This window comes from Dichotomopilus funicola (assembly GCF_033296635.1).
Source record: "Dichotomopilus funicola strain CBS 141.50 unplaced genomic scaffold C8A04scaffold_24, whole genome shotgun sequence".
Lineage (NCBI taxonomy): Eukaryota > Fungi > Ascomycota > Sordariomycetes > Sordariales > Chaetomiaceae > Dichotomopilus > Dichotomopilus funicola.
In genome coordinates, this window is record NW_026944045.1 from 104,861 (window position 1) to 131,869 (window position 27,009).

The window sequence follows — 27,009 nt, forward strand, 5'->3', positions numbered from 1 at the left end:
ATTATTGTGCCAGGTCCGGTACCTATTGTTGTCATCGGATGGATGGTCTGATAAATTGCAGCAGTGGGCCTGTGGCTCGCTGTCCCCGCAGCGGCCGGCCTCAAACCCTCGGTTTCCCCTTCCCCAAGCCCCGGGTCCTCTCGAAGTTCCCAACATACCTATTCCACACATACACATCGTGCCGTGCCTAACAACAATAACTTTCTGTCCCGTACTATTTCCCAATATGACGAGCACTCACACCCATCCTGACTCCGAGCTTCAAGCCCAACTCCGGGCCCGGTTCGTGGGCAAGAACCTCGTCGATGTGCCCACTCCGTCGATTGTGTTGGACTTGGCCAAGGTTGAAGCAAACTGCAAGCGCATGCTCGATGCCACCGACAGATTGGGATTGCTCTGGCGCGCACACATCAAGTCACACAAGGTGCATAAAAGCTCAAATTCAGACTCAAACTGAATCAAATTCATGACTAACATGCTCAGACAACCGAACTGACCCGTCTCCAAGTCGGCGACACCTTGGATACCCCTGTTTCCCTGATCGTGTCCACCATCACCGAAGCAGAGAACATCCTCCCCCTCCTCAAGGAATACCAAGCCCGTGGCCGCCGTGTCAATGTACATACCCGACATACCCCCATCCCCTTTCTCCCCTGTCTAATCCTCACACTTCCTAACCCCTCAACCAGGTCCTCTTCTCCTTCCCCCTTTTCCCCTCCGCCCTCCCTCGCCTTAACGCCATCTCTACCGCGCTCGGCCCAGACCCATCTGGCTATCCCACTCTCACCCTCATGGTCGACCACCCCGCCCAGCTGGCCGTCCTCTCTCCACCTTCTTCTTCTCCTTCCTCCCCCTCACTCGGCTCCTCCCTGGCCCATCCGCCCTCTATCTTCCTCAAGATCGACACCTCCTACGGACGCTCCGGCGTAGCCCCCGAAACTGACGCCTGCGCAGCCCTAATCACCGCGGCCCTCGATGCCGAGCACCGAGGCGCGTGTCATTTGCTGGGTCTCTACTCCCATGCGGGCCACAGCTATTACGCGCGCGGCGGGACAGAGGATGTGGCGGGGTATCTGGCGGATGAGTTGGAAGGGTTGGCGGGTGTGGCGGGATGGATCCGGAAGGAGACCGCGGTGGGTGCGGGGAGGCGGTTTGTGTTGTCTGTTGGAGCTACGCCGACGGCGTCGGTTGTGCAGCAGAAGTTGCAGACGAAGGTGGAAAAGCTGATATCGGGGTTGAAGGAGGATGGTTTGGAGGTGGAGATTCATGCGGGGGTGTAGTATGTTTTTTGTTTCCTACTTGTTTTTTAAGAGCTTCCGGCTTGTTCTCTCAGCCGTTGAGAACGGTGCTAACGAGACGCAGCCCAACCCTCGATATGCAGCAGTTGGCTACACATGCCAGCGACGCGACAGCGGATGACATAGCGATCAGTGTCGTAGCCGAAGTTGCTTCTCGTACGTCTTCCACAACCACATTCACACCGATATATTTTGTGATATTTCTCTAATCCTTTACAGTCTACCCCGGCCGCGGGACCAACGACACAACCGAAGTACTCATCAACTCTGGTACTCTCGCCCTCGGCCGCGAGCCCGTTGCCGACAAGGGCGCCCTCCCAGGACAAGACTACCAAGGCTGGGGCTTCCTTGCACCGTGGGGCCTGAACGATAGCAACAACGGCGGGAAACAACAGCCAATTCCAGGTCGGGACTTCCCTGCTGTCCATGACGGCTGGCAAGTAGGACGCATCAGCCAGGAACACGGCATCTTGACGTGGCACGGCCGTCCGGAAGACGAGGTGCCTCTGCAGTACGGGCAAAAGGTGCGGGTGTGGCCGAATCACAGCTGTATAGCGGGTGCAGGGTTTGATTGGTACTTGATCGTGGACAGCCGGAATGAGGGGAAAGAGGATGAGGTGGTGGATGTGTGGCCGAGGTGGAGAGGGTGGTGAGAGTTGGTCTGGATTTGAGTGATGATATCGAGTAAAAGGATCTCGGTTGAATATCAAAGTGGAAAAAAAAAAAAAAACAGTTAACCCCTTTTTTAGTGTGTGGCCAGTTTAGACCTACTTCGCTTGACCTAACAAACACCCTGAGACGCCACTTTGCAACCTCCAGCACTACACTCCACAGCCCGGGAGGGATATTCCCCTAAGAACAAGAGACCCAACGTTAACCCTGTGTTGTATTACGCCAGTGACTGACCGCCCGCCCCCTTTATTTACACCGCTTCTCGACAATGCCCGGTCCATTCTCATCATACTCTTTCCTCGAAATCCACATCTGGTGGAAAGTGCCTAGGCTAGCCAGAATACTCCCGCCAATCCAGGCGCCAAATCTCCTTTCACTCGTCAGGCCGGCCGCGTGGATCTTGATCTTAAGACCCGGGTACATGGTGGTGAGTTCGTGGTTGAGGCGGTCGTTGAAGCCGTTGAGCAGGCTGGTGCTGCCAGTGACGATCACGTTGCCCAGCAGGTTAGGCCGGAGGTCGACGTCGACACCATCTAGGGCAGCCTTGATCAGCGCAGGGATCGTTTGAGCTTTAGTCAAAGTCGGATCGTCGGGGCTAGCGGCCGGGTACGCCGCTGTCTCGTCCCACATGCCCTCAGCGACGCGATACCGCGTTTCGCGGTACATTTGGTTGTACCCATCCGGCATCTCGAACACGCGCCCTGGTTGGCTGCGCGCGTAGTCCTCGTTGCCAGGCGCCGTGTAGCGCCCCGGCCCGCGCCATACTTCAACGACCGACTCCTTGAACTCGGTGAGCACACGCTCGTCTTCGTAGGCGCGGAATGAGTCGCTGATCGGGAAGTCGAACGTCTTCAGCCTTGCATCGGCTGGCGAGCCGGCTTCGACGGGCTTCTTGTTCTCCACCAGAAACGTCGGCACAATGTCGATCTTGGAATCGCCCGTCTTGAGCATCGTGCGGATCTGCCCGCTCAGCCAGACGCCCGCCGCGGGAGACCGCTGAATCGACCGCTTGAGCACCATGCCGTCGTGAATCGCGGTGACACTCGTGTTGGCTCCGCCCACGTCGAGCACGAGCGCGGTAGCCTTGCCAGCGGCAAACGCAGCCAGCACGGGCGTCCGGCTGAGCCAGAAGGCGGGGCTGCCCCAGGTCTCCATGCACACCTCGATCGACTTTTCGCGGGCCTTGGCCGTGTTCCAGGGCGCCTCGGTCAGGAGCAGGGGGTTCTCGGCTAGGGGCTTCTCAAATCCATCCACAGCCTCCTCAGCGGCACCGTCCTCACCCATCTCTACGTCGCCATCGTCGCCCACGTTGAGGTTGTTCTTGCTCGGCGGGGTTGGGCGCGGGGGCTGCAGGCGCTTAACGAGCAAGTGTTCCCAGACGCGGGTGGCGGCGTCCCAATCCTCGACGACGCTGTCGCGGTTCATGTAGTTGCGCACCTCGAAGCCGGCGCGCGGGGTGATGATCTCGTCGCCGAACAGGTCGCGGCCGTCGACGTGCACGTAAGGGGACGGAATCAACTGCTTGGGCATCTCCTCGCCGGCGTAACCCGCGCGCGTGCTGCAGTAACCCGGATCGAGCACGAGCGCCGAGACCTCATCTAAGACGGCGGTCAGAAACGAGAGACCTCACCGGGGGCTGATTGAGTAAAAGAACATGAAGGTAAAGCAGAAACTCACCTCCGCCATAGACCTCGGTCGGCTGCACCGACGATGAGAGGGGTTGTTGTGACATGGCGGGCCCTTCTCAAGTCAGATTATCGCGCGCGACGTTGGTATAATTGCTTGTCTCAAATCTGGCGGCGAACCGGGCGGTTTTCGGGATGCAATGGCGTGTTCTGCGATCGCGACCTGGCGCGTTGGATGGTGGGAATTTGTGGTTGTATGGAGCAAATCGCTTCCAGGTTCTCCAAATCCCAGAGGCGCTGAAGCTCAGGCACAAAGTGGGGCATTTACCACCCTCCATTGAACCACTGCATCGAACTCGTGGCTTGGCATGAAACCAGGCCTTCTTCGCTTGGGAGGTCGCGAAGAATTTCGGAGCTGTTGTGATGGGCCACGGGACATAGTTAGCAACAACCTGTAAATTTTCAAGATTTTGGTCCGTTGGTAATCAACAGTTTAAGCACGGCTAGCAGCCCGTTGGTAAGTAGCGTTAAACAGCAGTTTGAAATATCTAAGGGGTATCATATCACTGCCGACCGTGTCGTTCTTCTAGAGAGGCCAAATCAACGCCTTACCATCTCGAGTCCCATCTCGAGACCTTGTCCCTTAAATCCTAGTAATGACCACATCTTCATCCTCCAAGTCACTATCCCAGTCCCTCCCCTCGCCATACAACACTTCGCACACCCCCGCAAGCGGCACATCCATCACGGCATCCGTCCCTTCATTCCAAACCTCCCTCCAATTCAACACCACCCCTTCTCCCGCATTCCCACCACTATTCTCCTTCGTCACCGTCCCCCTTCTCCTCCTCCCTCCTCCAGCACCACCTCCCTCTCCCTTCCCCCTCTTCCCCTTCTCCCCCCCACCACCCCTCACAATCCGCCCCTTCGAATCCACCACGGCCACCATCGCCGCCTCATCCACCACCGTCTCAACACTCTCCAACGGCAGCGTCAAAATCTCCACATTATACAACGCCAGCGCAACATAGATATACACCAGCAGCATGACCAAAAAGCTCGGAATCGCCAACGACCACCACCGGTTCGGATAGTAATAGATCCCCAGCGCATGCAGGAACGGCGAAGGCAGGTAACTCCACAGGAGATACACCAAAAACACCAACGAACTGAGCAGGTAGAGCACAAACCCGTAGTACTCGTACGTCGGCACGCGTGGCCGGGCACGCGGCACGGGTTCCCCCGGCTGGTGTTGATGTGACCCGCCGCCTGCGGTGGTACTCCCGTGTCCGCCGTCGCCGCCACCGTCGTGGCCCCCTATGCTGTGTCGGTATCCGTTGCGGTGGCCGTGGCCGTGGCCGTCGTCGTCCGACGCGTCGGGGGTGGTGGGCCGTGATGGGCGGAGGAGGGATGTTAACGAGGGTGAAGGGGGTAATGGTGTAGGTGGGCGGCCGTAGAAGGGTGGTGCGAAGGTGTGTTGGTTTATGGGTGGTTGTGGAGGGTCATCGTCGTCGTCATCGTCGTCGTCTTCGTCGTCTTCATCTTCACTGTCGTCGTCGTCGTAGTCGTCAAAGTCTTCGTCTGCGTCTTCATCCTGTTCGTCGTCGCCATGGCGGGCGTCATCACCACCTGAGTCGGATATGGAAACGGGGGAGAATGGGTTTTGTGGCCCGCCGTCGTGGTTGGGGTGGTCGTTGTGGTTGTTGTTGTTGGAGCGGTCACTGCCCGAGTGGGTTGGTAGGTTCCCCGAGTCGGACGAGTCGTGGCGCGAGATGGGGCGGTTCGCATCAATGTCGGCTGGGCGGACGCCGTCTTCGTCGACTTCTTCTTCCGAGGTCATGGACATAGTGGTGGTGGTCGCATTGGGGCTGGTTGGTCTGGTTTAGTTTGTGTGAACTTGTGGAAAGTTGGAATTTGGCGAATGGACGGAACCGGGTTCATGGATGCACAGACCGAGGAGCTTGAGTTACAGGGGGATTCGTGCCCCTGAAGCCCTGAAGGTTATTTCCACGCTCCACTAATCCACGCTAAAGCCAGCGGCGCTGCCGGTTTGTGTCGCTGGAGCAGCCATTGAGAAACAAAACATGGAGCCGACACCGGAAGTAGCCCCTTTTCTTCATACATGTGTGAAATAGGGGGAAGGGGGAAAAAAAGGATGGCCTCAGAATGGCCACTTCAACTCAAAACCCAAAGCGCCGAAATGTCATCTTTATCATACCACTCATTTATAAACAACAACGGCACCGCCCCCCTTTGACTACCCGTCGATAGGACATCTATACTTGCCCTCTTTCCGCCCCCCCTCACTGCCCGTGTCCCTCTCCCGTTCATTCGCCAGTAACGTGTCCAAACAACTCTGGTGGTAAATATGCCTGCAGGCCAGGAGGACCAACGGGCCTAGCGCTGGCTGCTTGCCCATCTTCCCGACACTCGCTCTACCTTCTTGTAGTGTGGCCCCTTCACGAGGATCTTGTTTCGCAGCCTCTGCGTCTGCTGTGCTACTACTCCCTTCTGCCCCAGATTCCCCGCCCACTCGGGGGCTCAAGTCCCTTCCTTTCCCTTTCCCTTTTCCCTTCCCAGCATATGCCTCCTCTTCCGGGTCAACCGGGTGCCCAAGCCTTCCTTGCTCTGGTCCTTCCTCACCACCCCCATGCCCCGCCGCCTTGTTCCTCTTCTTCCTCCTCCTTTCCTCCTCAGCAACCTCCCAAGCTTCCCATACCCTCCCCCCGGCCTGCTGCAATCCCGGCCCCCAGACCCGGCGCCCGCACGCTTCACAGGTCGACCCCCGAGGCCGCCACCCACGCTGCCGTAGTTCGACCGCCTGCGCCACGCTGACGAAGAGCGACTTGTCTAGCAGCCGGTTTGACAGTCGCAGGATTGACTCCTCGTACGCATAGGCGGAGAAGACGGAAGCGAGCACGGCGCGCAGGTCGGCAAGATTGGGTGAGGCGGCCGCTGCACGAGTGAGGAAGGCGCGCAAGATGCGTAGGAAGGAGAGGTTCGCACCGATGCGGGCTGTTGTTGTTGCGGTCGTCGTTTTCGTCGTGGGTGGCGTTGTGGTGGATGAGGGAAGCGCAGCGGGGGTTGAGGTGGAGGAGAGCAGAGCGGTGAATGTTGTTTGTACGAGAGAGCGCAGAAGGGACAGGAGCCGATCGGTATCAAGCTGAGATGCGCAATGGTCCCCGTTGCTGTTCGACGAGGAATGGGCGACGTCGGCATCGTTAGATAGAGTTTGGAACGCGGAGGACAAACGTCTTGTAATCTGGACCGCGGCATCGATCAGGTCAAGCCAAAGATTCTCATCCGCCGACAGCATACTGTCGGATGAGGCCTTCTGCCCTCGCCGTCCCGAAGCCGCAGCTCGTGCGGTCTTCGTCTGGCCCTGGCACAGCCAGATGCCCACTAGGACAAACTTGCGCAGGCCCTGCAGCAAATCCTCCGCAGACGTCTGCAAGTCGTACGCGTTGTCCTGAGGCCCAGAGAGTAGACCCTGCAGCGCCGACTCGAGCGTCCGGAGGTGCTTGACCAGCCGGCCCATAGCCTCCTGGACCTGGCCCTCTTTCGCCATAAGGATGACCGCCGCGTCAATGACGCCGGTCTGCTCCATCGTTGGAAGCAGCTGTTCTAGCCTCAGGTTGGAGGACTGAACTAAGCCGACGTAGTCGGATACATGTTGCGGGTCAAACTGGCACATCAGACGCACGTAATGCTCGACCAAGTCCCTGTCAGTCGACCGGATAAGCGTCGTGTCCTTCTCCGGCTCCAAGATCGTCTTGAGATAAGCGTATTGCAAACCAGGCTGCGCGGTGGTCGAGTCGAGGAGATGTTGGTGTAATTCAGGGGCGTGCTTGGCAATGGTAGTGGCTGCCATGCTAGGCTCAAGCTCGACGAGGTCCCCTGCATGCTGCTTGATCACTTGGTGGATGTCTTGAATCTGGCGTTGTGCGAGGCCAGCCTGTGGCCGCAGGTAGATGTCGATGCAGTTGAAGACGTCTTCTCGGTCTTCAGGGTCCTCAAAGTAAGTATGGATCAGCTTGCCGTATTGCTTCTCGCTCCTGTAGATCCTCTTGAGGATACGGTAAAAGCCCGCGTCTTTGAAGCTTGGAATCAGCTCCGTGACGTCTGGGGGTTGGTACACCGACAAGAGGTATTCGGCACTGAGCTGGGCATCCTCCGCTAGGTCTTCCCCGGGGTACTTGCAAAGCCCGATCAGGACCTTATTCAGCGTTGAGCCAGGGAATAGGAGGTATTGTGGGTACTTGGGCAGGTTCCTGGCGATGAACATGTCCAGGTAGATGGTTTCATGAGAGGTGAAGCCCGCAGAGCCCATGATCTCCATCAAAATAGAGACGATGTACTGCCGATTCACAGTCAAGCCAAATATTTGTTCTTCTGGTAGGTCACGGCCCGCGGTACCGCTCGCCTTTTCCGGGGAGTCGTTGAGAAACGAATCCTCAAATGCCTCATTAAGCGCGCTCAGGAAGCTTGCAGCATCAAAATTAAGGATGAGCCGAAGATAGGGAAACGAGGGTTCTTGAGATTGACCTGGCCGTGTAAGCAGGCGCTTGTTGCTACCCTTCGGCCATGTGATGCTCTTGCCCGAGAAGAGCAGCCAGTAGAGCTCGGCTTTTGCATTCTGCGCAACTTCCTCGGGAAGAAGTTCGCCCGTGGGATAAATCCGGCCCGTGAGGATGTAAGAAAGATATGGGAAGATCTTGAGAGCGTTCACCGCGTATGCTTCGGCATCCAGTTGGTTATCTGGATACTGCCCACTCTGGACCTGCATCAATGGGACCAGAAGGGAGAGCAAGTCAAACATGGGCGTGACAAAGTCGTGGAGCGCCTGGTTCCAAACATAAAGTAAGGCGTCGTATAGGCTGTGTTGCTTGCAAAGCCCCGTGATCTGGTCTAGGTCGAGAGTTGCCGTATTCATATGGCAGATCATCTCCTCAAGCCGGCTCTCCCACCCCTTGGCGACGAAATGGGCAACCATGGCTTTCACGACAATTGGCGGGATGATCGTGATAGATCCTTCGAGGATGTAAGGTTCTAGCGTCTCGAGGAAATCTCCTGGAATGCCGGCTTCTTCGTACCATCCGTACACTTCGTCAAAGAGAAAGTCGATGTCGCCAATACTAGTGCAGGCGAGAAAACAGGTTTCGGAGAGCTCCCGAAGGTGGCTATCATTTATGGAATGCCGGTCTTTTTGCCTTTGACCAAAGACATACTTGAGCGATGCAGTCATGATTTCCATGAGCTTGTCTTGCACCATGGCGTGGCGCGAAGTTGTATCCTCTGGGAGCCCAACCGTGAGCTTATTGGCGTCTCCTGTGTAGTAGGATGTCGCGAGTCTGATGGCCCCGACATAGTCGCCATTCTCCATCAACGCGATGAGGCGGTCAGCCCAGTTGGAAAGGGCGCCAATGGATATGTCGTGAACACCGAGCAAAAACAGCCGTCCCTTGTAGGTTTTGAGGCTCATGTAAAAGGCATCAGCAACGACGCCGTGCATCGAGGGATCCTCCTCGTCTAATTGTTCCACCAAAGCATTGAGCTGCCTCGAGAACAAATCAATGTGGTAGATGTGCTTGTGGATGAGATCAAAGGCCTCGGTCATACGCATGCTTCGGTCCTCTAGGACAATGAGGCGTTGAGAAATTGTCAACACAGTTAGTACCGACCTACTTAGCCACTGCACCGCGACTATGGCTTCCTCACACCTCCACCGACTCCGTGCCCTGAATCGGAGGCTTGGTGGTTTGTCTTTGTCATCTGACTGTATTTCGTCGACGTCGAGGACGGTAAGAACATTGGACCAACCGTACACTAACTTGACCTTGGAAATTGGGCTGCCAGTGTCCGGGTCTGCTACTTTTAGCTTGACCCCAGGAAACCAAGCTAGGCAACCCGTCATAGCACTATGAGCGGCAATTTCCTTTGGCCGAGCGGACTTGTGTTGGGTTTGAGCAATCGGGGTGGTGGAGACGATGACGAGCAAATAAGGGGTCAACATCGCGGTCAGGCCCAAGCCATCAGTCGCCATGTCGACGTTCCCAAGCGGTAGGGATGAAAACGCGAGGACGGTACTTGGCTTTAGGGTCTTGCCCGGTGGTGGCTTGGAGTCTGGATATCGGCCTAATATCCTCGTGGTCTTGACAGTCCGGCCAAGGGAGCCCGTTCCTCTTGTTGCCAAATGCGAGAAAGCCATGCCTCGGTCATCGGCCGAAACTAAGGCAGTGTGTCGGGTTCCAAGGAAGCCAAGGTGAGTGACCTTGACATTGTGAAGGTGGCCATCTCCACGACTATGTATCTGAGCAGGATCAAGACTAGGGATGGAGAGAAACGGCCGAGCGGCTCTGGAAGTGTCCCAGGTAAAGATATTTCCACTCGCGTGTCCGCCGGCAATGGTCGTATGATCCGCTGATATGGCGATGGCAGTGATGGGGCCAGATTCGACAGCTACCCATGTGATTAGTGAATAAAACAAGAATATAAGATATGTCTGAGCAAACCTACCTTTGGTTCCGGGGCCGATAATCATCTTGATATTTTGGTTGTAGTCAAAGACCAGGATGATGCCCTTGGAAGTGCCCAGCACGATAGCAGCGGACACAGCGAGGCAGGTGGGAGAACCAAAATTCCGCCTCCCCGCTTCGGAAAAGACCTGCCCGTTTAGTTTCTTCAACTTTGTCCACCGCACGACCTCCCACGGCGGGGACTGGGACTCAGTATCCCCAGGGTCGAGCAGTATCTGGCTGCTCAGTGAGACATTCCGGCTATGGGTTGGCAAAAACGCAGGTGACGATGGTCTGGGCGACGACAGGTGCGGCGAAGCAATTCGCGATTGGAATCTTTGGTCAAACGGTCGGAAGGATGGCGTGGGACTCGCCAGGCCGGTCCTTGAGGCGTGGGAAGGCAGCAAACTACTGCTAGGGGAGGATATCACGGAGCCCTAGGTAGTTTGTTAGCTTGAGTACTAACCACAGCATCAATGGCGGCCCCAGCGCCACGGTCCTTAGCCCCATGTTTCTCACATACTTGGACTGAGGGTGTATCATCCGGCACCGAGAGCATGGAGCCCATCGGGCTTACAGCAAGCCGCGGGATAGCGTCGGTCGATCCATCTTCGGAGGGCGCCTCGGGCTCAGGTTCGAGTAGTTCCCGATAACGATGCGCAGCAGAGCTTGGGCCGGCAGAGGGTGCGCCAGAGCCATGTTCGCTATCCTCCTCTTCTAGAATGTTGGCAATCTGATCTTCATCCCGGTCGCCCTTGACAGTCTCTTCATCGCTCGAGCTCGAGCTTCGGGCGTGGGCGGAGGCGTGGCTTGGAGGCAGCTCGGGTTCGTCGGCCATGGCATCCGCGTGCCCCTCCTCCTCCCGGGCTTGACTCGCACTCATGGAGCTTCGCAACGACAATGCATTGCTTCCAAAACACGAATCGGGTGCGTTTATCGTATGACCCCGAGGGACCGGAGCGAGGGATAGTTAAACAATCGAGCTCGTGCTTCAATGTGGGACGTGGGATAAAGGAATGGTCGGGGTTACGGATCGCGTTTATAGTGTGATTTTAAAAGGGCACATTATCTTGAGTAATTTGTCACAATTAAGGGCCGTGTTAGAGCAGGGGACGTCAAGCTTCGTTGTGATCGTTAGCGGTTTGGTGTTGGCGCATCCAGGCTGGCCATGACGGATGGATGCTCTGAACCTGCATGGACAAGAATGCTCTTGGGATGCTGCAAGGTCCCCAATTGCGTAGCTTGCCCCTGTCCGCCTCAAATCAACGACCCACTGAAGCCGCCTTGCAGCGGGGGTATCACAGTGGACTACTGGACATGCAGCGATGGCCGGGTTCCTGGGAATCCCTATCGATAAGACACGAAGCCCAAGACATCTTGTTCCGGGTGGTTGCACGTCACTGCGGTCACTTTGCAACATTGAATGGAATCCAAGCTCGCATCCTGTGTCCGACACCACCAACCCGCACTTCCGCCATTCCAACGCCTTCCCACCCAAGCTGGCCACTGTACTCGCAGCCCGAGATACAAAAACCACGTAACCAACATGGCGTCCATCGGTCCACAACTTCCGCCGCATCTGCAAAAGCGGAAGCGCACGCCCGAGGACGATGAAGAGTTGGGCTCGCCGCCCCCAAAAGCTTCGCGCCGAGACAACGATGATGAGATCTCACTTGACGACGATTCGGATGGCGATTTTGGGCCAACCGTGCCGGGATCTGCACCAAGGAATGATGTGAAGAAGTCATCAACAAGACCTAAGCCAGCCGTTGGCCCTACCCTTCCTCATCCAGCCCCAAACACCAAGCCGCCCACGCCAGCAGACAACAAACGGCCAATTGGTCCTTCATTTCCGCCGACAGCACCGTCGGCCAACAACGACGAGATCCCTCTCGATTCTGACGACGACGACACCGGCCCAGTACGCGCACCAGCACCAACCAACGCAGGGCCCGCTCCCCCTTCGAAGCGCGTCCTTGGTCCAGCACCTCCTCCAGCACCCCTCTCCGAACGCCCGCCCAATGGCCCCGACTCAGATGACGACTCAGACGATGACTGGGGCCCGGCGCTCCCAGGCGCCTCCGCCAACCCACATACCACACACGCGCCTGGGGCCGGCCCATCATACCCATCATCCTACAACGAACCCGCTACCACGACGGCCACCAAACGTGACGACTGGATGATAGCACCTCCCACAAGCAGCGGCGCGCGCGCGCCGGACCCGACCAAGATCAAAGCGCGCAAATTCGCAAGCGGCCCACGTGCCGCGACCGACGGCAAGCCAGCCGGCATCAGCTCGATCTGGACCGAGACACCGGATGAGAAGGCCCGCCGACTAGCCAACGCGGTTCTCGGTCGCGAAGATGCCCACAACACACCACCTTCACAACAACAACAGCAACAACACCCCAGCCGCTCGCAACGAGGAGCAGAGAACGACGAAGACGCGGCTCGCGTGCGCGCCTACACCGAACAAACCCGCGGCCGCAGTCTCGTCGAGGAACACCAGGCCCGGCGCGCGGCCGGCAAGACGGGCTCTTCTTCTTCGGGATCGAAGTTGGTCAAAAGCAGCGATACAGCCAAGTGGGGTGTGAAAAGCAGTACCCTCGATGATGGGAAGAAGGGGGTCGGCAGCAAAAACGACAAGGCAGAAGAAGAGGACGATGACCCGAGTAAGCGAGCATTCAACTGGGAGAAGGATATGAAGGTGGGCGGACAGATCAGCGGCGCGCAGCGGAGGGAACTGCTGAATCGGGCGGCGAACTTTGGGGGACGGTTTCAAAGTGGGAAGTTCTTGTGAGCCGGAGAGGACAGCGCAATGTTATCTTGAAGGGACCTCCATAGGTAGGTGTTGCAAAGCGGGAGCTCAAGTGGAATCGATTATCATCTTGTCTCTTCCTCCTCTCGATCTCAAGTCCACACATGAAACGGATTCCCCAAGGACAGGCACAATACGGTATGGCATCGAGTGCTGAGAAGTTACGTTCGTATATTCCCCTGTCCCCCGGCCAAAATTTCTTTGCATCATACTGCGTCGCTATCTATCCCATACTCTGGTTCCCTGGTACCGCCCTCCCGTTAGGCCCTTCCCATCGAGCCCCAACTTATCCGTCCAAAAAAAAAGAAAAAGAAAATTGAAAATAAGAAAAAGCAATCGTGCCCTCCCATCCCGTTCGTTCCCCGCAAGCCGTATTCACCTACCCATGCCAGCCTGCCACCCTGTCCGCCCGAAACCATTTAACTCCATGCTCAAAAGGGACAAATGTACCGTCCCCTGAACCAATGACCTAAGGAAAGGGGAGAGAGAGAAAAGACAACGTAAACCCAATGTGCTATGCAAAAATTCGATACAGAGATGCGAGGAAAAGCCGGGTGGAGGAATATGGCTAGAGATAACAGTGCAGAATCCGGGGAGAGCACAAATTTTGGCCTGACACCATTGACCAGCTCAGTCAAAAAGGGCTGCAATGATGTATGGGAGCCTCTGAGCGTCAAGGGACCCTTCATAGTGGTGTGACGATGATTCCGCGACCACCAAGTTTGGGTGGCAAGGGACATCCATGTCCTCAATTGTAGGTAGAGAGGGCTCGGGCATCGGGTAAATAGTCGGCGGTTGCTATAGAACGATGTGGCGGATAGTAGTCGGAGTAATATAATCAAAAGAGCTCGGGTTTCTCCATGCCTCAGAAGCTCCGCCCACACACTAAAATAAGCCGAGGGTGCGCATAAATCTCGAGAAAAAAGGGTTGACGTGGGCGTATCCTGCGCGTACGAGGCAGAATAGACAGCGAATGTCGTATCGCCTTTAGCTAATTTGGTGGGTTCCGAACTCCAGCCTCTAATTGTGACGGAGTCACGGTTGGATTCGCACCCGACGCGGAGGGTTCCGGCTGGGTCTCGGCATCTTGCCCCCGGCGGCCGAATCGGAAAGTGGGTATCGCGTTCCTCAGGCCCGAAAGAAAGCCGCCGTTCTCGGCCTGATCGACGCCATCGGACGACGGACGGTTGGGGCTTGACCGGGCCCCCCGGCGACCCGGAATAGAGGAGCCACCAGTGTCTCGGGGCCGGGACCGGCTTGCTGTAGCGCGTCGGCTATCCTCGGTCTGTTCGGTCCTACCAAACCCAAAAAATATTGGCCGTGGCCTGCTCGGGAGGTTCATTCGGTTGCTACGGGAGCTGGTGGGCAAAGTTACGTGGACAACACCCGTGGTCCCATCGTTGCCCTCGGCCGGCTGAGGCCGCGGCTTGGGGGTGTAGTAGTCAGCCTTGCACAAGGGGCAGCATGCTCTCCTGGTCGTCAGCCACGGGTCAATGCAGACGGCATGGAAGGCATGGCCGCATGTAAGGCCTCGCACGTCGTCGTCGTCCTCAAGAGCGTCGATGCAGATGGCGCAGGTGTCGCCCGTTGTCCCAACACATTCCGGGGGGAGGGCTGCGTCGATATGGTCGTCCTCCTCCTCTTCATCATGGGAAATCTGGCTCATGTGCTTCTGCGCGACGGCCGAATCGGGATCGGGATCGGGATCGCGGTGGGATTCTGTCGACGCTCGGCGGAGACCTGCGACTGTACTCGAAGTGCTTTCCTTTGGCGCATGATGGGGAGTCGGGGCAGGCGGTTTCTCCGTAATTTCTGGCGCATCCTCGGATGGCGGCTCTTCGGTCGCTCTCGCTGCTGTGGCGCTTGTCGTCGGTCGTTCATCGGTTGACGCCCGCTCCTCTGGCGGTATTTCGGCGACCACACCCTCAGTATCCCGAACGCTATTCGGCCGGCTCTGTGGGACCGACACACCACCTCTGGTTGGCAATCCTTCCTGCGCGCGGCTCGCGACCCATGTCTTGTATTTAAGCATCGGAAACTTCTCGTTGACTTCGTCGATCGGCATCAATTTCTTCTCCCTCCGACGGCGGTGGGGGCGGGGCATGTTTTCCATGTTGATCGGTTCGCCTTCCTCGTTTCGCATTTGACGGGCCCGCGCATTGTACCGGAAACAATACTTCACACCAACAATGATCCTAGAAACGGTTAGACGATGATGCCGGATGGTTCACCTTTCAACCAACAATCAGGTAACTCACCAGAGATTGGTGAACACAACACCAAATCCGAGAGCGACAAAGAAAAGGAGGGAGGACGAATTGCCTCCACCTCCACCACCCCCTCCATCGCCTCCGCCGCCCCCTCCTCCTGTACCTCCTGCAGTATCGGTAGCGCCATTAGCGAGCGTGCTGCTTCCTGTTGGCGATGCAATTGTCGATGTGACGCTAGCTGGAGTGGTTGGTGATCCGGTAGGCGAAATACCGTGGCTGCTGAGAAGGGTCGTTGTGGCCGATGTGGTCGCCTGTCTGACGACCATGCGCGCCGCGTCCACCACGGCCGGGCTGAGAAATGCCATGATTGCCGGAGACAAAGTGATCAATGACTCGGTGGCGAATTAAACCGATTTTAAGGGTGCAGTGCATCCATCAGTATTCGCTGTGATCGCAAGCGCGGGAGTGAATGCGACTTGGATCGGTTTGAGGAATCACAAGAGCCTCCTTTTCTTCGCAAATGCAGGTTCGAAAAAGAACTGCAAAAGAGATGTGAAGAAAATCACTGCTCCTGTGGCAGTTGACTACTTGGTGATGGCGAATGAGTTGGAAATGGATTAACCTCTCGGGAAGGCGAGGAGCCGAGAGAAGAGTTGGGTCGAGAGAGAGCGCCAGCAGACAGTGAGTTCAGAGTGGAGAAAATGATGGGGGGACAGAGGATCTTGAAATGGGTGGTAGGTGGGCAAAAATGTTAGGGGCGACGCTTGTCTCGCTCGCTGAGACCGGGAGGCATGGGTGGGGGACACGGGCTGTGTCGAGTCGGAGTGAGAGCGGGAGGCTCAGTGGGGCAGGTCCTTCCAAAAGCACAGACTGGGTGTGTGCAGGGGGGCTGGATCGTGGAGGGGTCCGGAACAGGCGGGATGAGCAAGGGCATTGCCAAGCTGGGGAAGGGCCACTGCTGGCATGGAACCACAAAAGCAACCCACTGGCAACCTGTCGGGCGACCCGACCAGCAAATCCAAAGTGAGAAGTGCGTAATCCAGGAAAACGCGATTGATGCGACGACTTCACGGGACTTGGAAAGCACGTTCGAGTTTGGGACATGGGTGCTCCGTACTTGCCCTGCGTAATTATTCTGTAATGTCCTCGTACTGCGTATTGCGTCGACTCCGAGTATTGGATCTTTGGGATGGCAAACCTGATTCCATTCCAACCCATTTTCAACCAGGCCATCTCTTTCTTCCCTCTGAGCCTCCCTCACTCATCGATCCACCCTTGACGAACTGCCCAGGACCGCTAACCCGCAAGGCCACATCTTCCATGACTCCGTGCCTCGAGCGGAGCCAGATGAAACCGGGCGGGCGGGTTCGGCTTGTCCAATGGTTCCCACCAGAATGACGCGCTCTTCGTCAGTCTGAAGCGCCTCCCGCAGAACGCACCCAAGGACGCCCTTGTACGCAAACGTTAACTAATACAGTACCCTAACATATTTCGGTAAGGCCAAACACGAGCCTGAAGCTCTACATTTTACACCACCCATCATCTGCAACTCATCGGCGGGATTGCTATGTGTATGGTAAACTCTCCTTCAATGCTGTCATGCGAGATGCCCAGCCCATGAAACGAGTGCGGGATACCTTTGTCCGGCCTAATTTGGGACCACTACCGAATAAGGCCAAAGCCAGCAGCCATCGAAGAGACGAGAATAAAAAGGAAGAACCCCCCGATGCAATTCACACACAACAAAGCCAAAGAATAGACCGTCGGATCCGAATGATGAAGTTATCCCCTCGCTTATATCGAGGCAGCAACTGTAACTCTCCCTTCCTTCTTCAGGGGCTGTTTTCTTCTCAGCAACCACACCACGATCTCGGCAACGGGGGTGAAATAACCGGGCCTTCCACCTGCATCAGCTCCCAAATTAACTTCGTTTGCTGTGCCTGAATCTATGCTTCATGGTGCTAAAATAGGAACCGGAAATTTCTCCTCCCATAACTAGATCAAAGAGAACCCAGATGGAACAAGATGAACTGAGATGCATGTCCGAACTTTTAGTTTACTGGGACATTACTATGCAGTGTTGATACTGTAGGTATTATTCGTAACGAATAGGTACCTTTCCCCTCAGAATGAGACCCCCGGCCCCTTCACTCTCAAACAAAACAAACCACAACAGTAGCGTGGTATTATCCTATCACGGCTGCATGTCCTCTTTGTAGGTACCTCGTTAAACAAAAGCATCACCTTGAATTTTCCAGCCTAGTGTTGTAAAAAAAAAATGGAGCGACGCGATGTGGGTGGTTCGGTTCGTTGCCGCCAGTCGTGAGATGTGGTTCTCGATCTCAGCAGCGGCACCCTGCAGAGGCAGAAGGCCTGATGATGACTGACGACGGAATGGACGTATGACAGGCTCGCGATCGACGCTGCAGCGCTTGCAGACCCCATGGTAGGTTTGGTGACACCCAGCTCGACTTCGGCAACAACCCGGCCTAGCCTCCTAGCTTGGATTCTGAAATGCAGGGTGTGATGCTGTCTCGGTGAAAAGCGGTTGAGAGGTGCTTCATTTAACCTACACTAGTGTACCCTTTCTTCGCTGTCATTTCTCATCTCCTCGAGACGGGCGCGGGCTGACCGAATATGGCCCGGACGACATCGAAATGATTGTTGTCCCTTTCATTTAAGAAGGGGCGCTCGGGCGGTATTCAGACAATCGCTGCTGAGCTCTCCCCTGTTTCCCTTCCAGGATCCCCCGCTGTGGATGCGGGAACCACAGGGGAGCCACACCTGCAGCCAAGAGCTGCGGGATGTCGTTCTCCAGAAAAGCATCGGCTTCCTCAGATCGCCAGAACCACCTCATCACCCTTGCATTTGCAGGTTGGTGATGGCTTGTGATCCTAGTCTTATCGGTACTTGTCTCATGACAAACAAAAAATCTTCGACCGCATGGCCCCTCTCTCTCAAAGTCTCTCAGCCCCAGTCTCCCTAACGGGCCTCATGGAGGTCGACTAGTCGTCGGCCACCTCAGTAACCAGGCAAGCACTGCCCCAAGCGTATCGAAAAGAGTTCCACAGATTCCAAAGCCTGGATTTGAGCAGTTTGCGCACTGCTGATTGGGAACAGCCACGGTCTTTTCACAAACATACCATGCATGATGGCCCACACAATACGAATAGATCCCAGGCGCTAGTTACTGGCGAGAATTGTGGCGCGTAGGAATTGTCAACATCTTTATTGCGTATTGTGTCTAAGCCATGGTCCAGGGATTCAGCATGACAAAAAGATCAGAAGTGTGAGCAGCGGCCCATCCTGATGATTGGAGCAGCTATCGTGGCACGCATGGCGGCGCATCAACTTCGAGCCATTCAGCATCTCCGGAGAGCAAGCACTGCAGTTGACGAGGGCCAAGAGAGCCAAGATTACGGGAAGCGGGGGTGGGGCATTCCTTGCTGCCCCTCGCCCGACAATCCCGATATCCCCTCCGCCGGTCCCAAACGGGGTCATCTCGATGATTCCCGGCTTCGCCCAGCCAAATGCCGAGCATGCCGAGGCCGCCATAGAAACCAAGGATAAGAAAATCGAGGCAATGCCACCTTCGACCCAAGTGTGGCTTACCACACGGGAATACGCCAAAATTGGGCTCACACCAGCTGACAGGTATCAGCGACATCCAGAGCCTCGTCTAAGGTTCAACTGTCAAGGCATTTGAGTTAACTTCTTTTTCCTTGTTTCATATCGTACAAGGCAACATACTACGAAGACCCCGTCAGCCAAACTTCAGGCAGTAATCTTCGGCGTGTTCCGGACAACAGCCCTTCAGACCCCATGCAAGTCGGCGGAGAAAACTGCCAAACAGATCGGAACACACGGGGATCATCTCGGAGATGTCGGGGGTTTTCAGGTGAAGGTGCTTTCCTCCATCAGTACCTATCTTCCATACTCGGCCACAGTTAGTGTCGTGTACGCTCCATGTAGATCCCCAATCCAGCACGCCGAGGAGTTGCAAGCACACCTCCAAGGCAGGACGATGGAAAGCAGTGATCGTCACACCACAACTTCCCCTCCTCCCGTCTTGTAGCTCGGGGTTACACCCTCAGTCAAGTGCCGCCATCTCGATGGGATCCGCCCCCGCTCATGACCTCGACCTACCAGGCCATACTTCACCAAACACAACCTGCACTTACACACCAAAACTGCCAGCCTCGGCGTTTGATTTGCGGATGAGGTCATCAACGGACTGTCAAATGGCGTCAGTCCTGCCCAATGCGACATCCCGGTCTCTGTTAACCCTGTCTCGACAATCTGGACCGCCTCGACAATCTCGAGGCAGTCTTCTTTGAGTCTTGTTTATACTAGAGACCTCAGGAAGGGATTGGATATTTGTAGACTTGACATGTGTAATCCCCGCGATATTCATGATATCGCTATGGACATCCCGGGTGCTTGCTCCTTGCTCTCTATCTTTGCCCTGATCACGGCACAAGATGGTATCTGCAAAACCTTCAAATCCACAACCCCTCAGTCCCTACTCTTCTACACATTGCTCGCGTGCCTGTGAGTCGTGACACAGCTCCGGCATCACACCACCGAAAAACCTGTCTTAAACCTCCTCCCAGGTGGTCGGGCCGGCCAATGTCTGGAACACATGCAGAGCATAAGACACCTAAGAGATAAGAATCATGATATTATCCGGGTATGTCCCGTGTGATCTCAAAGCACCCGGTCTCTTTATCTCCTTTCCCCGGGAGACACAAAGTACCACCCCACCTCTTGATATGCACAACAAAACCCTAGTAGGGTCGTGACTCTTAACCGGACCCAACATGTCTCAGACATATCCCTCTCCCCGCTCCCCACCCCACGAAACCACCCATAATGTAAACTTCCGGTTCCCGGACTTATCGTGAGACATTTTCCCCCGGTCTTTTTTGGACGCACCAGGTCACGCTTCCATGATGGACGGGCCAGAATGGACCGAGCCGGGCCGCTGTTAAACCAACCTATATCTGATGTGAGAAGCTGGAAAGACGCTGTGGGTAGTTTTCGACAACGATTTCATTGATAAAGAGTATCAGCATTCATTTAGTCTCGTGGAAGTCCCCCATACCGGGGGGCTCGCACGAAAGATCTTTCTCTCAGACTTATTGAAGAGTCCTCTAAAACCGAACCTTCGATAAACCTTTTTGATGCTCCCTTTATGCAACATAACAAAAGAAGCAGGATCGATTGATCTATGTCTACCCGCCCGCCCCCTACAGTACAGTCATGTGTCGGGCTCGGATGCAATACCGATTATAATACACTGAACCCGGGCGCCCCTCTCTTTCTTTCAGTGTCTTGCCGCTCCAGCAAGCCAAATAAAACTCCGACCCGCCCATCACCCTGCCTTTTCCCAATCCCCGCATGTCTGTTTGTCCAACGGTTTTGTCGTTTAATAGTTCCTGCTCATGTCGGCCCGCACCCGTGCGTAGTCGAAAAGACCCTCGATGCTGCCAACAGCGCTGATGGCGATATCCTGGTCCCAGAGCTTCTTGTTGGCAAACTCCATAACGTCCTTCTCGGTGATCCCGTCGATGATACGCTCGATCTCGCCAGGGCTCATGCGGCGGCCCGTGTTCACAATCTGCCGGCCAACGTCCTCTGCAACAGCGGTGGTGCCGTCTAGGGACAGGAGGATCGATGCCTTGAGCTGGGCCTTGGCACGCTCCGTCTCGGCCTCGGTGACGTGGCCCGACAGGCGCGACCACTCGCGAAGGGAGAAGTGGACTAGGTCGTCGATGCTGGTGAGCTTATCGGTGACCAGGTAGATACCCCAGAGACTGCATTACGTTTGCCTTGTTAGCGACACATTTTTAAAACCAAACACAACGCGCATGACGGAGACAGGAATAGTGGTAAAACGTACCCAGTGTCGCTGTAGCTGGTGGAGAAGCTCATGTAGCTGTTCGCGAGGTCGTTCTTGTGGACGATGCCGCTAAGCTTGCTCGCCTGGTGGGAAGCATTGCCGAGGGCCTTGTCATAATTGCCAACAATGGCCTGGGCGACCAGCGCGGTGAAGTAGTCGGGGTCGTCCCAGCTAACACCTTCCACGGCGATGGCGATGTGGGCGGTAGGGAGGGTGTCGTCGCGGATCCGGACGTCGGAGCCAATGAAGTCGGGCTTCTTCTTGGACAAGAGGGAAGCGCCGCTGTCAGGGGCCGTGGACGGGAGCTTAGCGAAGTACTTGTCGGCCATCTCGACGAGCTGCTGATGGGGGACACCGCCAGCGCCAACGAGCACCATGCGGTCAGCTGTGTAGTTGTTCTTGATATAGTTGACGAGCTCGGTCCGGGTGATGTCGCGAATGTTCTCGCGGGGGCCGAGGATGGTGCGGCCCAACGACTGGTTCTGGAAGGCGGTCGCGTGCAGGTGGTCGAAGACGACCTCCTCAAGCTGCTTCTCAACCTCCTCGGACTCGCGCAGGATCACATCGCGCTCCCGCTCAATGGCGGACTCCTCGAGCTTCGAGTTCTGGAGAATATCTTGCAGAATGTCGACACACTGGGGGACGTCCTCGTTCAGGGCCTTGGCAAAGTAGACGGTGTTCTCGCGCTATCGTCCGGCGGGTTAGTGACCGACGGTCCTGTGATATGTTTTACATGACGCTTCCACGAACCGAGGTGTAGGCATTAAGGTGCGCGCCCATGTTCTCGATCTCGAGCTCCAATTGGTGTTGTGTCCTCTTGGAAGTGCCCTGTAAAAACGTCAGCAATTCCCCTCGGTTATTGTTCAAGCTGGCCCCCCGCCATGCGGAGCTCGATCGTACCTTGAAGGCGAGATGCTCGAGGAAATGGGCAGTGCCGTTGGTCTCGTCGGTCTCGGCGCGGGAACCGGCGTCGATCCACATGCCGACGGTCGATGTCTGGGCATAAGGAGAGTACTGGGTCGCGACCTATGAAAGCAATGGTGGTCAGCGGCGGCCGTCGGGAGAGGCGCAATTGGTGCTGGCGGAGCTCACGGTCAAGCCATTCTTGAGGGTCGTGGTCTCGGTCTTGATCGCGGGCGATGAATGCGGTGTTGCTAGACCCCGCCTGAATGGCACAGAAAGCCCGCCGGCGCGGCCGCGAAGGCCCTGCGCAAGGTTCAGAGCGAGTCTCCGGGACGCCATGGACGCGGATGTGAGGCGGGGGGGTGTATGTGGAAATTGAGTGGTTTGAAGGAAAGTCCTGGCTCCTCCTCACTTGGTCAAAAAACTACGGCACGCAGGGTAATTTTGCCTCACATCCAAGGCGAGCTCGGGAACGCCCGGGCCAAACCTGGCATGGAAGTTCGAGTCACGTGGTTTCGCCGCCGATTTTGCGGGAAACCTTTCTTGGCATTTGGAAATTCGCAGGCCACCATTGGCTCCCGCAGACCTGTTGACTCGGAGCTGTTGCCAACCCAAAGCTTCACCGGAGCTTCCATCCAGAGTTCCGAGCAGGACAACGCGGCAAAAGAAGACTGGTTTGTAAACCAAGAGGCACAGAGGTTCAATTTTCACACAGTAATCATCTGGCTTTGTATGACGCCGGCGGGGCTGAGTATCCTAATCCAGCCTTTTATTGCTGTGCCTCAGCGGGGCGAACTCAACCCCGCATCTCATAACGTTACTATGTAGAGTTACTTGGAGTTCTTGACAACATCAAAAGTACAACTCTGAACATTTCCTAACTTCGTCCAGAACTTCGATCGGGACCTAATCACTGCTAACGATACTTTGGCCCAATATTATCACGCTAATTAATCAGCTTCCGTTGTTCCTCGCCGTTCAATGTGTAAAGATTAGGCTTACCATTATTATCGTCCACCTTTGCCCTCTTTTGTTTGCCAATTGCACGGGGGCTTGCTGAAACGGCAGGGCTCGGGATGCGATGGTCTTTATCGCGACCTACCCACCGCTCGGGCAAGTCACGCAGCTCTCCTGTCGAGATGTGACATTCCAGGCTGTTCTCGAGGTTCCGACAGAAGACCCTCAGGAATGGCAGCTTGCTCTTTGGTACTCTCCTGGGAATAACTCGGAGTGGATGGAGGTTGAACTCGTCCCAGTGAACTCTGACACCCACCCTATTAAGCTACACGACCCTGTGGACAAGACAACAAGGCAGGTCTTCTCGGCGCAACTGAGCATCCCAGTCTCAGCCGCTTTTACAGTCAAGTTTCGGCAACAAACCAAGGGGGAGAAGTGGCGATGGGTCCGCAATGAGCAGGGGGTTGACGACGGTGTCGTTATTATTGATCAGAAACCTACAGACGAGAGCGACCCCGAGGATTTGCCAGACTTGATCCATCGCTTCAACCCGGATCTTAAGTGGGAAAGTCAGTTGAGCCAGTCCCCGGGAACACGACTATGGTCTATTGAAGTTGCGGTACCCAAAGCCGGGGACGGCGACTCGGCATACGTTGAAACCGAAATTGGTGACCCATGGGGACAGTTTGTCAGGTAAAAGACACCCTGCAGCTCCGTTTATCACTTAATGCTCACCAGCTGCAGATGGTTTGCTTTAGTTCGAACATCAGAGCCTTGGCTCGCCCCGAGGAAGGGCAGGTCGGAGCTCAGACTTGACACAGGAGCGTTGCTTTGCTCGTTCCTCTCTCCTCGGGGCAAACACATGGTCTTCCTTGGGATCAATGGTATAAACGATGTTGCTACATTGTTTCAAAGCGGAGACATCGGAGAGCCCTGTCTGTTACTTAATGTATGCCCAGGGATGTATCTCTCTACGTATACGATGTCAAACTTACACAGCTCCTAGATTCGGAGCGACAATGTGCATGAAACCACAGCCACCGTCTTAGTAGCCGTCGGCGACAACATCGAGAACACCATCGCTGCCGTTATGTATCATGCCCGTACGCTTGTCGCTGTTACGGGTACGCCTGTTTCGACGGAGGTGTCCGGGGATGTATTGGATGGTGACGTCCAAGCACAATGGTACGAGAAATGGTACGATGGACTTGGATACTGTGAGTCAACGTACCCCATCTTGTATCGCTCTTCGCCCGTTAACCATCTCACAAGGCACATGGAACTCTCTCGGCCAAAGACTTACCGAGAACAAGGTGCTTGATGCCTTGGATACGCTGACGAAAAACAAGATAAACGTTGCGAGCCTGATCATAGACGACAACTGGCAGGACATAGACTACCACGGTGATGGTCAGTGGCAGTACGGGTGGAATGATTTTGAAGCCGAGCCCAAGAATTTCCCCAGGGGTCTCAAAGCACTCGTCTCGGATATTCGTTCCAAGCATAAGCATATCCAACACATTGCTGTCTGGCACGCCCTTCTCGGCTATTGGGGCGGCATTGCTCCGGACGGGCCCCTCGCGAGGCGGTACAAGACCATACAAGCTATCTGCGACAGCACGAGCCAGCCCCGAGTCCCGGACAAGATCAACCTGACTCTGATCGCTCCATCGGACGTCCAAGGATTCTACAACGATTTCTACGCCTTCCTTACCTCTTGCTCCATTACCGGCGTCAAGACCGACGCCCAATACAGGGTCGACACCCTCTCCCGCCCATCAGATCGTCGCGCCCTTATTAACCCTTACCTTGATGCCTGGATGTCCGCCTCGCTCCGCCACTTCTCCGGTAACGTCGTCGCTTGCATGTCGCAGACTCCCCCACTGTCATTCCACAGCTACCTGCCGAATACCCGTCCGGCGCAGGTCTGGCGCAACTCAAACGACTTCTTCCCTAACGACAGTTATTCGCACCCCTGGCATATCTGGACGAACGCGCATAATGCAGTGCTTGCGCAGCATTTGAACGTTATTCCGGATTGGGACATGTTCCAGACCGCGCCGTCAGCCGATGAAGGCGAGGATGGATATGCTGATGTCTTCCCTACCCTCCACGCCGCTGCGCGCTGCCTCAGCGGTGGGCCGGTGTGTATCACGGACGCCCCCGGCCGACATGATCTGGGATTGATCCGGCAGATCAGTGGGCGCACCACGCGGGGGAAGACGGTGGTGTTCCGACCGAGTGTTGTGGGGCGGGCGTTGGATGTGTACAATGTGTATCGGCTTGGCATCAGCGATCTTGCGTTGCTCAAGATTGGGGCATATCATGGGAGATCCGGAACGGGAACGGGTATCGTGGGTGTTTTCAATTTGGAGGAGACGAAGCTAACGGAGATCTTGCCGCTCAAGAAGTTTCCTGGCGTGGTTGAAGGGCAGAAATATGTGGTGAGATCTCATTCCTCCGGCGCAGTGACGGCGCCGCTGGAGGTGAGCACTTCGTCGACCGGAGGCTCGCTACTAGAGGTTTCACTGGGCTCCATGGAGTGTGATATACTCTCCGCTTACCCATTGCATGAAGTGGAGTCGAAATCGAGGGGACAAGTGCTCCTTGCAAACCTGGGCCTGGTAGGCAAGATGACCGGAGGTGCGGCGGTAACGGGGACGGTATTTGAGGTGCGAGAGAACGGGAGGATGATGGTGGAGGCCGGGTCCAAGGCTCTCGGAATTGTTGGTAAGTATCTGGCACCTAACCCACTATGTTATAGCGGCTAACACGCCACAGGCATCTACATCTCGATACTCCCAGACCTCACCGTGGAGGACGATTTCATGGTGACAATTCTTGGCCAACCAGTGCCCCCACACACGGTTTCCGTGAGCAAGCAGGACGGGCATGTACTCGAGGTCGATGTTGAGACGGCTTGGGACGAGATGGGCCTTGAAGCCGGGTGGTCAAATGAGCCACAGGTGAAAGTGAACTTTGCTTTGGACAAGAAATAGTGGAGGCGAAGGCTAGAGGAGGGCTGGATAGTTGGATGAGCTATGGGCGTGGCTTCAAACAACCGACTAGTGTATTTACCCCCATCTTCCTTTGAGAGAAGAGCCACGCTTGTTTTATATGGCCCCAAGTTAAATCCCGAAAGGCCAGGCACGACATAAGCTTCAAGAAGGGCCATTCTACGGGATAGGATCCCTAATTCGTAGCTGAACACATGTTACTGTAAGGTAGTCATTGTGAGCAGACGCTGGCGGCTCCAAAGCACCACTGACAAGCCTTTTGTATCATACGCTATGATTTGTGGTCTTGGGTCAAGAAAAAAACAATAATGCTTGCCATTCTCGACATACAAACCCGAGAATTTCCATCGTTCGCTTGCGAGGCCATCAACGGAATCTCCCAGGGGCCTTCAGCGATGCAGAGGGTTTACAAGGGTGCTCGAGTGTAGTGTCGGGCTTGTGCAGAAGCGAGCATGTGGTTGGGGAGCCCGGTGGCGTGTTATTCGCCGATATGCCCGCCTTCGGGGTTGATATTCCCTGGCAATTCTGCCGATGGCGGCGCGGGGGGAGAGCTTGCAAGGGGCATAACTAACCGAGAGGATCTGGGCTGTGAGATCACGGGATGCCTCTGATGACCTGACGTCCATAAACTCTTTGATGATATCAGGGGGGGAAGAAGATACCCTAGGATCAATGCGTTAGTTGATAATGAATCTCAAAAAATCACGCTGAATCTATCCCAAATCATGCCCGATTTTAACCAACCTCACCCCATCGCCCTGAGATCCTTTCTTCCCCTGTTGCCTTTTCGACGTGTCTCCCCCCTGGTGGCCGGCAACGAGATGCACCCCCACAGAGAGGTTGGCAGTCTTGGCGTTTGATGCCTGCCAGGGCGAGTTCGAATTGGTCTTTTCGTGCAGTGGCGCCTGCGTAACTTTAAACACCACGTGACGTGGCTAACCCAGAACACTGGCCACGGGTGGGGTGTTGAGGGGTATTCGGCAACAGGGCAAGTGGCCTAGGTTGAGAGAGGCGTTGTACATTGTGAAAGAGAAGGAACGAAAGGTTTAAAGCGATACCAAGTTTGACAACAAAACGGAAAAAGTAGCC

The 27,009-nt window shown here is 55.8% G+C and overlaps 8 protein-coding genes across 8 annotated transcripts; 3 read left to right on the top strand and 5 right to left on the bottom strand.

Annotated features, from left to right (window-relative positions):
* Positions 1-226: 226 nt before the first annotated feature.
* On the top strand, positions 227-1,951 carry C8A04DRAFT_11522 (putative serine dehydratase domain-containing protein; the record flags this gene model as incomplete). Its single annotated transcript, XM_062777003.1, has 5 exons — positions 227-424; positions 484-618; positions 690-1,279; positions 1,363-1,454; positions 1,518-1,951. The coding sequence occupies 5 exons, from the start codon at positions 227-229 to the stop codon at positions 1,949-1,951; spliced, it is 1,449 nt and encodes a 482-aa protein (XP_062637749.1).
* Positions 1,952-2,216: 265 nt separating this feature from the next.
* C8A04DRAFT_11536 (actin-related protein 4) lies at positions 2,217-3,702 on the bottom strand (the record flags this gene model as incomplete). Its single annotated transcript, XM_062777008.1, has 2 exons — positions 2,217-3,568; positions 3,648-3,702. 2 exons carry the CDS (start codon positions 3,700-3,702, stop codon positions 2,217-2,219), a joined length of 1,407 nt encoding a protein of 468 aa, XP_062637750.1.
* A 536-nt stretch (positions 3,703-4,238) lies between these two features.
* C8A04DRAFT_27834 (PIG-P-domain-containing protein) lies at positions 4,239-5,441 on the bottom strand (the record flags this gene model as incomplete). The annotated part of the gene is made up of 1 exon (XM_062780427.1): positions 4,239-5,441. One exon carries the CDS (start codon positions 5,439-5,441, stop codon positions 4,239-4,241), a length of 1,203 nt encoding a protein of 400 aa, XP_062637751.1.
* A 411-nt stretch (positions 5,442-5,852) lies between these two features.
* Positions 5,853-10,993, bottom strand: C8A04DRAFT_27835 (Golgi CORVET complex core vacuolar protein 8-domain-containing protein; the record flags this gene model as incomplete). Its single annotated transcript, XM_062780428.1, has 4 exons — positions 5,853-9,229; positions 9,281-10,054; positions 10,112-10,547; positions 10,634-10,993. The coding sequence occupies 4 exons, from the start codon at positions 10,991-10,993 to the stop codon at positions 5,853-5,855; spliced, it is 4,947 nt and encodes a 1,648-aa protein (XP_062637752.1).
* A 663-nt stretch (positions 10,994-11,656) lies between these two features.
* C8A04DRAFT_11546 (uncharacterized protein) lies at positions 11,657-12,913 on the top strand (the record flags this gene model as incomplete). The annotated part of the gene is made up of 1 exon (XM_062777013.1): positions 11,657-12,913. The coding sequence occupies one exon, from the start codon at positions 11,657-11,659 to the stop codon at positions 12,911-12,913; it is 1,257 nt and encodes a 418-aa protein (XP_062637753.1).
* A 1,009-nt stretch (positions 12,914-13,922) lies between these two features.
* Positions 13,923-15,506, bottom strand: C8A04DRAFT_11514 (uncharacterized protein; the record flags this gene model as incomplete). Its single annotated transcript, XM_062776997.1, has 2 exons — positions 13,923-15,126; positions 15,190-15,506. 2 exons carry the CDS (start codon positions 15,504-15,506, stop codon positions 13,923-13,925), a joined length of 1,521 nt encoding a protein of 506 aa, XP_062637754.1.
* A 5,063-nt stretch (positions 15,507-20,569) lies between these two features.
* On the bottom strand, positions 20,570-22,285 carry C8A04DRAFT_27838 (Metalloenzyme, LuxS/M16 peptidase-like protein; the record flags this gene model as incomplete). Its single annotated transcript, XM_062780429.1, has 5 exons — positions 20,570-20,957; positions 21,044-21,729; positions 21,794-21,871; positions 21,944-22,069; positions 22,136-22,285. The coding sequence occupies 5 exons, from the start codon at positions 22,283-22,285 to the stop codon at positions 20,570-20,572; spliced, it is 1,428 nt and encodes a 475-aa protein (XP_062637755.1).
* Positions 22,286-23,027: 742 nt separating this feature from the next.
* Positions 23,028-25,902, top strand: C8A04DRAFT_36634 (putative galactinol--sucrose galactosyltransferase 6; the record flags this gene model as incomplete). The annotated part of the gene is made up of 5 exons (XM_062783589.1): positions 23,028-23,596; positions 23,648-23,852; positions 23,910-24,120; positions 24,176-25,633; positions 25,685-25,902. 5 exons carry the CDS (start codon positions 23,028-23,030, stop codon positions 25,900-25,902), a joined length of 2,661 nt encoding a protein of 886 aa, XP_062637756.1.
* Positions 25,903-27,009: the final 1,107 nt, after the last annotated feature.